The sequence below is a fragment of the Scomber scombrus genome, chromosome 13 (genome assembly GCF_963691925.1).
Source record: "Scomber scombrus chromosome 13, fScoSco1.1, whole genome shotgun sequence".
Lineage (NCBI taxonomy): Eukaryota > Metazoa > Chordata > Actinopteri > Scombriformes > Scombridae > Scomber > Scomber scombrus.
Window position 1 is genome coordinate 7978536 of NC_084982.1, and position 11759 is coordinate 7990294.

The window sequence follows — 11759 nt, forward strand, 5'->3', positions numbered from 1 at the left end:
AAACAACAGTTTACGTGAGCTGACACAATAGTGGTTGTAAAAGTATATTTAAGGTTGAATATTTTACACTTCCATGTAGTGTTATGCAAACTCACCTTCCAGTAGTCCGACTGTAAACTGAAGTACCTCTGGTATGCAGATAATGCTGAGAATGGTCGGACAAATAAAAGAAGGTGATACAGAAAGAGAGAGAGACACACAGGACGAGAAAAGTCAGTGAAAATGTTTAAGGCTCCAGAGATTCAATTCAGCTGCACTGTAACACTGCCCAGCACAGTTTTCGAGACATGAACAAACTGTCTGATCATGAATCATTACTACCAGCAGGTTTGAGCAGTGTTCATCAGAATAATGAGTATAGAAAATCAAATGTAACAACAGCGCACATGCACACTTATCCTAAGATCCTCACCTTTTGGATAGTCCTCCAGCAGGAGGTTGAAATGGCCCAGCTGGCAGAAAATTTCAGGGTCCACTTTCCCCTCTGCTTTCAGAATGAGAGCATCATAGCAGCTAACAGCCTGGAGGAAAGAGCAACAACAGTTGAGAGTTAGAGAGGCCATACAACGCTGCAGTAAAGTTAAGTGGTTGGTAGATCCTCTGCATATTACACAAAAAACAAAAGCCATGAATGGAAAACTAATTTGGATCACAACTCAATGCTTTGGCCTGTAGTTTAGCTTTTGGTGATGATCAAACACAGCTACAGTATATCCTACCAAGGTGGTGAATTTTCCAAGCCCTCCCAGCCTTTTTTGCATAGTCCCGGCTCTCTGCCCAAATATGGACCTTGTCAGTCAGTATTTAAACAACGCCTAAACAAATTTCTCTTGAAAGCCTATACTGCAGGCACTGAAGAGGAATGATGAGTGACTGCACGTGGTAGGTCTTGGCCACGCTGAGTTTGTGGGTGTTTTCAAGCATCCGCATCGTCGGTGCAATTAAGGAATAAAACATGAGATGTATCATGTGCTTAAAAAAATAAAGTTGGGGAGGAGGCAGTGGTCTCAGTACTCCAACATGTCATACATAAAGAGAACACAGAGTTATAAACCTGTCCAGTCTGAAATGTCTAGAGCTGGGTGTAGTTACTTTCTAGTAGCATGGTGTCATTTATAGGTGATTTAATAAAAGTAAACACAGTGGACGGCCATGCGTCATAGCTCTGGACTCTGGTGCAGGGACTGCAGATTTATCACACATATATCTGTCCTGCTGCCTTCAGATAGCTTCAGTGATTTAACAAACTGAAGGAAAAGTACGGCTGCGCCGTATATCATTACGATATCGCAATGTGCGTGTGTGCAATATTCACACTGCAAGATGTGAGATGTTATTTAAGGCAAATTAACTCAAATGCGTCATGCTACAACATTTGATGTGCTCTGGTGAAGGGTTGCACATCATCACTTTATGAAAAAATCAAAGCAGGCCCCACTAGCTGCCTACCACAACCTGATAATGAGCACTACCTGTTTTGGTTGTTTGATGAACTGATTGCTGAGAAGGATATCGTCACAGATGATGCGAGAGGCAGCAGTTTGGTTTCGCAAGACGGCTGCTTGTCTGTGCCCTAATGTTAGCTAATATATATTGCAGCTGATATATATATATATATATATATATATATATTTGTCAACTAAAAATACTGGGTGATGTGACACTGTTGTCGTGTGACATACCAGCTCTGGTAGAGTTCTACATGTTCTTAAAGTATGCATGCTAGCAGGGTTCATTAGTTGCTGGTATACTACCAACATAAGCCTTTTGTGACAAATTTTCTGGCTCTGTGATAGAGACACACACTTCTGCACACTTTAGTCAGCAATGTCAGTTACCACAAGAGTCGTTCGTTTTTCAGACATTTCGACAGAGAAACTTACGAAAAAGTCTTATCATAAGACTTCAGACAAATTTTTCTAGAGCATATTTTTAATAAGCACGCTAAGGAGCTCCTGTGGACAATCGCAGATATATTTCTAATACAAATCAGCACAATTCTCTTTATAGCAGAAAAACTGCTAAATCACATTCCTTACTGGACCACCCCAGAGTGGGATCTTATTCACCAACCTAATGATTGTCAATCTTTTTGTGTGATCCATACAACATGCCTCTTAAATGATGTAGCACAATTTTTTTTACATGCACACATTGAATAAAACATTGTGCATACCTGTGTATTAACAAAGTATTTGTGGTTAACAAGATGGACCTCAGTCCATAATTTTTCACTGAAGAGAAAACTACACAGATTACAAATGTTGGGATCTATTCATATCAATTCAGACACCTAACATTGCATTTGGGTCGGTGAACTTGCTGGAAGCTTTCAGTTTTGTAGCTTTGATTAGGCAATTTAAAATTACACAACTATTTGAATTAAATTTGGTTACAAAACTCTCAAAAGGCAGACTGTGTCATAACACGTGGAGCCTTTGCTGAAGGATCACAATCGAATTACATTTTGATTAAACCTTCCCACCATTGGATCAAGTTCCTCATTTGAAAATGCATCCGAGTCAGCATTTACAGAAGGAATCAACCCAAATCATTTCTCGGTGCTGGCATAATGCCAAGTGGTTCCACTCCTTCTCTACTTTTAAGAATTTATGCAACAGAGGAAGGCCAAGTCCCAGCACCTGCACACAGAGCAATTCAGCAAGGAAAACTAGACACTCACACATGCATCCCCCAATTATGAAAACTATGGGTCCATACTAAAAATGAATTCATTTTTTTAGACCCCCTTCCCCCACATTTGAACATGGTAGAGTCCAAAGAGAGGATGCAATTGGCACTGTGTCCAGACATCTATTCCACCACACAGATACAGTATTACTAAATGTTTGATAAAAGCTGTATGCTTGTGATGTTATGAAGAATGAACCCAGCAGTCAGATAATGTAAGTTTAATGTGACGAGAGGCCTGGCTGGCTGGCTGACTGGGGTAGCCGGCCGGCCGGCCAGATATCCAGCGGGATATGACTGACAAAAACAAACACAAAACCGGCAGTAAGTGAGTGCACAGCTGGGCCTAACCTGTAAGTACATCCTAACAACACAATGTCACATGCTAACCCCTCCAACAAGAATCCCACAAGCCACATGTTGAAGACACAGATCAAACACAGACAACATGGACTGCATGAACACGGTCGCTGTGTGTGTGCGTGTGTGTGTGCACAAAGCACCGTGCAGTTAAAAGTGGGTGCCCCTGGCTTCCGCTTTAAATCATATCATCTTTGTCACAAACACTCAACGCCTCTATCGGGCTATCTTTTTTTTTTTTTTTTGCGAATGGTGATTAGCTTAGCCACAGCTGCTAGTTAGCTGAGTATTTTTTCTTCCTATCCCCGCCATCTTGGGCCAAGTCAAGCAGCCATTATTATTTTTTGCAACCCTTAAACTAGGACTGTGTGTTAGTTTCCCCCTCGTAAATGCCCGCTAAGTGGTGTCTTGGTAGTAATATGGAGAAAAAGAAGGGAGAAACCTCGCTGCACAGGTAGCCGCTACATGCTACCCAAACTATAGCTGCAGTTATAACAGGAGTGAGACGGGTCGTTTAGTGGGATACACTTCTGCCAACTTAATGTATTTACTATCATATTATCACATAATGGCTTTCATGTCGATATACGTCGAGGAAATGTGCTTTTGCTGCCAAGGTTCATCGTCATACTCTTTGCAAGTCACATATAATGATAACCAGCAAGGTGTTAAGATGTGTTCACGTCCTCATATCAAGTCTCGTCGTTTTCGACATTGTGTACTCGATTATACAAATGCAAACATCACGCAAGTAACATGTTCGCTTAACACGTGTCTGTCTCTTATGATGTTGATAATAGCGAGGGCTATGTTGTGACAAACACGCTTGTAACAGTGGATGTAATGGTATCATATAGAATGTAAACCTTTTATCTAAACCGCCACCGCTTTTAAGCAGGGTGGAGATTCATATCGTCGTGCAACGCCGTTGTTTTTGGGCCTTGTTTAATATTGATAAACGTTATATAAATGTACTGGAGTTGTTTTATTGTATGCTCGACAGTGCAGATGCTGCTGGGTATATGCAATGATCACGTCCCTGTTTCACAGTCAGTCGCTGGCTCAGCTTCAAAGTTGTGCAAATTGCAGCTTGTGCATGTCACTGCTGGCCATGAGGGGTCTGTAGCACTTATTTCAGGTGGGATAAGCACTAATCTGAGGAAATAACGGACTGTGGTGCTGCTCTGTGGCATACCTTTAACAGCAAGGCCTTCGTTCTGGCGCCATCTTCTTGAAGCCTATGAAATCCAAACAGTGAACTGCAAGTAGAGGACAGACAACACAGGCGGTTCCTTATTACTTGGGGGCATTAGTATTTGTTGTTTCAAACTGTGCGAAGAAAAAAGATATTAAAAACAGAAAAGAAGCGGGTGATACTTGTTCACACAGCGGATAATCTGACCTGTCAATTCCGACCAGGCGGTCTTTCTCTTGCGCTGTTAGCTTCGGAAAGTCCTCTTCGATTTCAGTCGCTTTTCCCGACGCCATTTTCTCCTCGTCATTACCAGCAACGCCGAGACTCCGAGCAGCAGCAGAGGCAGCGGCGGTGAGCGACACTCCGCACGATTTCATGGGAAAGAAATGGGGAGAATAAACAGGACCGAGCAACTCCGGCGAAATGCAATAACAACGAAAGTGCTGCACACCTTATCCAGGACTAAAACGGGGCGTAGCGTAATTCTTGCCAAATCCTCAAGGAAATGATCCCTTCAAGTTACCTTCCACCCTCCTCATTGTACATCAAAACACAGCGTATATTCCAGCGCCAATTTATGCATGAAGTTGATGTAATGTTGGGTTTTTACGACTGAGTGTAATTTGATAATATCGCAAACTTCCCCAACCATCGGCTCAAAGTTGTTGTAATTGTGTCACATAGGCAAACGCACGCCGCCGCCGTTGTCACGCCCTCTACTCTGCGCGTCCAATCAGCGGGAGGCGTCTACGGTCACGTGACTGTCTCCAGTTGATGTGTCGCGAACACGCGGACGAACGCGCGCACGCACACATCAAACGGTCAGCAAAGACCCGCCTCCGAGTCCTGTGATTGGCTACTCATGCTCTATTATGATTACGTAACTGCGTTTTAAAGCAATCGATTGGTCAAAATAGCTGTCGTGTTTGTATATGGGGTGTGGGGGGGCTGTCAAGGGTGCTTGTTGCAACGTTGCACATATACAGTACTTGTATATGGATACTGGAAAGATTTAAGCTAAATATAGACTATACCTGTATTTTTTTTGCCATGCAGATAGAGCAATAATATTTAATTAGTTTTTTCACTAAAGTCATTCTAATTTATTTTGGACAAATAAGCAAATCTATAAAGAGAAAAATGGCCACTAATGTATAGAATAATGTATTTGGTGTGAAGTCATATTTTGTTTTCATTGGGTAATATCAGTAGTAATATCAAATATATAATTCAGCTCCCGATCATTCCTGGTAAATTCCACATCCAGAAATCGAAACCAAGTCCGAATCCAGACCTGCTTTCATTGGTTTGTTGTTGAACTCAAGCAGTATAGCTTTAAATCGAAAATGAGAGGGGCAAAAAGCTACAAAGAGTTTCAGTATTTTAAAGGGAGTATATTTTATTTAAACTCTAAATTGACTCCCAATTAAAGGACTTTTACCTTATCTGGTTTGTACAAAGTAGCTTTTTACTGTTTCTGTATGGTAATTGTTGTTATCCCTTTTTGTTGTAATTACAAAAAAATTGAGGGGAAAAAAACAAAAAGATGATAGATAAATCAATAGACGGATAGATAGATTTTGAAGTCCAGTTTATTAGTAACAATGCCATCAGAAAACAAGTAAGTAAGTAAGAGTACACAAATAGTGAGCAATAAGCTATAACCAAATTAAATCTGAGAATTATTGTAATGTGTGTTGAATGTACAATGATTGTACCACAGTAATACACTGTGGCCTACTTTTGTTGCATTGTTGTCAGCTCGACTGCAGACTGTCAGTGGTCCAGATCTCTGTGACGTGTGTTGTCAACAGTGCCTCTTGAGGTGCTTGCTGCTTTGTTGCAAAGTTTTTGTTTCGTATTTTATTTAGCTCACTCTTCCACCAATCCAAAAAAAAGAGACTATGAAACCACACTCTTATCAAACTATTTTTGCCAACTTGGTAACAAAGGAGACCTGATTAACCTAAATATTACTTTGTTGTAACTTTGAATTTTTAACATTAGCACTGCATTCAAGTATAAGCAGGAAAACCCACACATAATGGAACAGGATCAAGGATACATTTTTTAGGTCCAAGGATTCATTTTTCAAACATGGATGGCCAATATTTCACTATGTCACTTTCTAGATATGCATACCAAAACATACCTGCTCACTATAAGCCCCTTGGCTGTTCCTTACACATCATTTAAACATATTCAATACAATTGATAAGTTGACTCATACTTGTGGCCTTTTGATTGTTGTTAGCCCCAACAAAACATTTTCCCAAAATGTGTTACACCTAAGGGACATTTTTAATTACCTGTGTAATTTACATTAAATGTGCAATCAAACTCCATTGTAGCTACACCGAAAATGTATCTTTCCATGTCCAGTTTTCAACTCCACCAAACGACAAAATGGTCCCATCATCAACAGTACACCACCTTAAGGTATATTGGTTAGGGGGCAAAATGGACTATACGGTTGTTTAAGGTAAGTAATGATATTAAGAAACAAAAGGGGGGAAAACGACCAGAAGGCCAGCTACATAAAATATGCTTTTATTCAAGTCCATTGTTCATGGTGTAAGTCTATACATTTATTGGCTGTCAGTGCACAGTATTTTTAGCCATCACTCAACCAACTCAGTATTCATACAGCTGTCTTGAGTTGATGATGATGTTGAACACTTGCAAGTTGTAAACATGGAGTCTCTGCCATCAGTTCCATATGAAAGGTATCCATTTGTCTTTTGTGACAAAACCATGTGTCTACATTATCCACAATTTACCTCAACTTCATTCATCAATGTATACTCCCTTAGCTGCTACCCTCAAGAAAAGATGAAGAGCAGGCTACATACATGATAAGATTTCACACAGGTCCCCTTGGAGCCACAAAAGGCTTAATAAACTATTTTCACACCTGCTGTAGGACTTTACAAGACCTGTAAACAGGCATTGATGTGTAAAATTGGTGCAGTTCCCCTTTAAGTTTTCCCATTCCACAAAACTCTATCTAATATAAGTGCAGCAACTGCTATTATCGTTGTTGTTCATATTTGAGTGAGTGCTAAATAAATAAAAATATTCTTTCATTGGCAGACCTCTCTCTGCATTAGTTTCTCTTTTTCTTCGACCGTCAAAATTATGCAAATGACGCCGGACGTGCAGGCAGCTGAGGACAGACCAGTCGTATCCAAAATGGCGAACAGCAACAAGGGTAAGTAGGCCTAAAAACTAATGACATCTCAGTCTGGATCGGGACACCGGCAATAGTTTAAGCATTAAACAGACGATGAGCGTGTTCTTTAACTTTCACTTTATGTGTGTATCAAAAGAAACGTTACGTTCAAGCCGATACACAGTCTGGTGCACACTCGTGTCGCGTTTATACGTAACATCGCTGCTGCTGCAGTTGGATGATAATGCTAGCTATTAGGCCCCAAAACTTTTATCAAGTTACCACTGTAGCTAAAAAATGAAGTTAACGCTACTTCTATCGTGATGAAAACTCTGCGATGTTAATATTTAAAATGATACAGTATGCTATAAACCTTTCACCATGTTGTTAACCATCGTGGTACTTTGACAGATTAACTTTAAATAGCTAGTATTACATTGTTACATTAGCCATTGACCATTGCAGGGAAACCTTTGCTTGCTAACTACACTGTTATTGTGTTTTTCCATTTACTTAAAGATCTGCAAGAGGAGGTTTACGACAAGGTTGTAGACCTGACAGAATACGCCAAACGCCAGCGATGGTGGAGTCGTGTTTTTGGAAAAAACTCTGGCCCAGTAGCAGAGAAATACTCTGTGGCCACACAGATAGCCATAGGGGGAGTGAGCGGATGGTGAGTATTGTCATTAGAAAATCATTGTGTGACCTTCACGTCATGCTCGTTAACTTTCCCTCACACGTCTCTATGGATACATAACATACATGACAAAATAAAACTTTGCACTGGCTCGAAATACCCACTGTATCTACAAATTATACAAATTTGTTTAGTATAAAATGTTACATTTTGGTCATTACAGTATATTTGACAGACTGTAGACTTTAAAGTAGGGCCTGACTGATGCTTGATTTCTGGGATTAATACTGATATTAGGGAGTAAAAAAATAGGATAGGATATATCAAATAAAATGTGGTTATCAAACACTTGTGATAAAGATGTAATGGGGGCATATTTTACAGTTTAACAATATTATATAAAATGATGTCAACAATATTATATAAAGAGTACATTTCACTGGGAATTTAATATTTGTAAATTACTATAAAGAAAGAAAAACAGAACAAAATCATGGATCAAATATACATAAAATGTTTATATAACTTATATATCAGACATATACACTGACACTGATATATCAGTGATAGGCCAATACTGGCTGATCGGTATATCGGCCTGCCTCTGATATAAAGTAACATATTTATTTTTTACTATTTAATATTTATCTCAGCACTCATTGCACTTTTCACTTGGTTGGGAACAATGGTTTCACCTGTATATTGGCTAATAATTTCTTACATTTCTAAAGGTTGTTGTGTTGTTATTTCGTGTAAGTACATTGAGAGCCACTGAACCTTCTGTCCTTGTATGAGTAAACATGCATGGCCAATAAATATGATTCTGAGTCTAAAAATAGCCCAATACTAAATTAGATACATCAGACATGCTCCCCATGGCCTTGGAATATATTCTTGTTTAACTTTCTCTCATCATGTCCCATGTATCTCCTTTACCCTCTGAATGGAGAATATACTGTGTACATTCAGTATGCTGCTAATGCTTTAATTCAACTTAGAAAGACAAATCCCCTTTTGCTATCACTTGTAAAAAACAGTTCAGTAATCTCTATCCTTAAATGTTAAAACTGCATTAGGGGTATCATACCAAACTATGGCTGGGTTTTACATAAGATGTGGGGCGATTCACTGTTACACTTACACTGTAACGGTCATTTTAATGGCAGTTGAAGTCGTTATGCTAGTTTAATCCTTATATTCTGTCCCTGATTTTTTTCTTTTAAAGGTGTGCCGGATATCTCTTCCAGAAGGTTGGAAAGGTTGCTGCTACAGCTGTAGGGGGAGGTCTTCTGTTGCTGCAGGTATTCTTTTATTGCAAAGCATAAAAATGTCTGGCTTAAACCTTTCAACAGAGTAAAACAATTTGACAAGTCTGCTTTTCATCTAACTTTCTCTTGTCTGACTCTTTCTCTAGATAGCCAACAACAGTGGATATATTGAAGTGGACTGGAAGAGAGTAGAGAAGGATGTCAACAAAGCTAAGAAGCAATTAAAGAAGGGCACCCAACAAGCAGGTCCAGAGCTAAACACATTTGTCGAGAAGGTGAGGCCTCAACACTCAACATTTCTTTGTTTTTGATTGCCTAACACACAAACTTTGCTTTCAGTCTTGTAAGAATGTGTTTTCATCCTTTCATGTTGGTCAGATGCTAAACTTTATAAAGGTACTGTTAAATTTCCATATTATATAACATATAACAGATGTAGGCCCAATCCCAAACTAGCCCCTATCCCCTCACCCTTTCCATTACCCCTTCGGTTGCGTGTTCATGTGAAGGTTCGCCATATTGAGGGCCGTCCCGATCACATTAGCACGGAGGGTAAGTAGACTGTGAATTCCTTAAATAGAGAGTCTGCATCGGTGCAGGCTTATGATCGTCCTAAGTGCACGTGCAACAGGATAAGGGAGGAAACGACATACAAATGTCAGAGTTCCGTCTTTCTGCTTTGTCAAGTATTTTAGATCAAGCCCACGCACCTTTGTTTTTCTCATGTTAACTTCACGTGTGGGATGTGTTGCAGTCTCAAATAACATAAAACAAAATGAGGAGAATATCACTTTGTCCCTATGGTCGCTTGACTTGTAGCAAACCCACAAATGCCTGTATGAAATACACGATAATGATTGCAGTGCAGTAGTTGCTGATACAACAATGCTGCCACATTTTGTAGACACTTTGGTCTTCTGCAAACAGCTATCCTCGCCTCTCATAAAGTGTGAAATAGCTTAACAACCATGCAAGCACAGCGTTCATCCGTCGCCATGGGTGATGGCTGCTTCCTTGTTCCGGCGGAGTGGCAAACACATCTCATAATTTGGCTATCCATTTATACCCTCCCCCTTCATTAGAAGTGCCCTCCACAGCTTCGAGTGTTACTTGATTTGGAGAGACACTTGGTGATGAAGTGGTAGTGGGTAGGGACTGTTTTGGGATTGGGCCATAGAATAATATAGCTATAGAATAATTCGCAACAAGCTATTCAAGGATCCTGGACTTTCAGCCCTCCTATATTTATTTCGCATTCAGCTTGAGGCTCATATCTTTGAGCTATTTGTTCCATCATGCCAAGAGTGTTAATCTACACTTGTGTGAAAGCACACTTTCTACCGGATGTTCCTGCTTTAGTAGGTTTGAAACAAAGCCTAACTGCTGCATTTGAATGTGAGTTTCATGTCTGTCACAAAGTGTAAATACTTTATATACTGAAACACAGTTTCTGTCTTTTTCAGTCCACAGAGTTTGTGAAGAAAAACATTGTTGTCACAAGTGGCTTCGTCGGAGGTTTCCTGCTCGGCCTGGCATCCTAGATTTTGCCGAATGAGAAGAGTCTGTATTACTTTGATGTCATGAAAAACTAGGGAAAAGTGATAAATTATTGCTCTGTGGTTGTTAAATGTGTTGACAGCAAGCTACCAGTTTCCCATTAGCTTGTAGCTATGTGTTTCTACATAAGCTGCACACCCTTTTTGTCAACTTTAATACTGGACCTCCACATGACACACGTCAGTATGGATGTGGGACTTCTTGGTTAGACCCCGTAAAACACTCCACTTTCCTGGCCAAATAATAGCACATATCATGCAAAGCTTAAAGGCCATCAGAATGTTGTAAATTTGTATGTATTTATTTTTACCAAACCAACATAGTACCACTATGTAAGGTTTTGCACTGTTATTGATGTCCCTTGTTGTGCATTACGCCAATCAGTTAAGTGCATGTAGATATTTAATTCAAATTCACATGGCTGGTGATGTCCAAAGAATTCTGTTGATTCTGTCAATACCAGACATGTTAATCAATCAATCAATCAATCAGTCAATCATCTTCAGAGCTAAAACTTGAATGCTATTCTTAAGTGCTGAGAGATGTGGTTTTGCTATGCCTCTTTTAGAGGTGCTACATGTCCGACGGGTTATGTCAGCCTCCCCTGCATCTCTTTGTTTTTTTAATGTATTTTGTTAAGCAATAAATTGAAGGTTGAGGTGCTGAAGGCTGTGGTTTGTCTACTATGTAAGTTTGAACAAATAAAAATCCGTTGAACTGTTTATCATTTATTTCATGACATGCCTTTTTATGTAAGCCTTGATTGATTTTAAGTTGTAGCATGTTATTATCAGAACTTTCCACAGATATCTATGTGTATAATTCAACAGTAAATTAAATAATATGCTTTACAGTTTATATGCGTTTTAGAAATAAAAA

General features: G+C 39.6%; 2 protein-coding genes across 4 annotated transcripts in view; one reads left to right on the forward strand and one right to left on the reverse strand.

Moving 5' to 3' along the window:
• Positions 1–4930, reverse strand: part of kdm6a (lysine (K)-specific demethylase 6A) — a 39389-nt gene extending 34459 nt beyond the window's left edge. For all 3 annotated transcript variants that reach the window (XM_062431828.1, XM_062431829.1, XM_062431827.1), the window contains exons 1-4: positions 4454–4930; positions 4247–4310; positions 413–521; positions 96–145 (exon numbers count right to left, since the gene is read on the reverse strand). In XM_062431828.1, the coding sequence (XP_062287812.1) occupies positions 96–145; positions 413–521; positions 4247–4310; positions 4454–4623 (393 nt within the window). In that variant the 5' untranslated portion in view covers positions 4624–4930. The remainder of the gene's footprint in view (positions 1–95; positions 146–412; positions 522–4246; positions 4311–4453) is intronic.
• Positions 4931–7364: 2434 nt separating this feature from the next.
• fundc1 (FUN14 domain containing 1) lies at positions 7365–11602 on the forward strand. The gene is made up of 5 exons (XM_062432137.1): positions 7365–7457; positions 7938–8091; positions 9281–9356; positions 9470–9598; positions 10787–11602. Exons 1-5 carry the CDS (start codon positions 7385–7387, stop codon positions 10862–10864), a joined length of 510 nt encoding a protein of 169 aa, XP_062288121.1. The 5' UTR covers positions 7365–7384; the 3' UTR covers positions 10865–11602.
• The last annotated feature ends 157 nt before the right edge of the window (positions 11603–11759 follow it).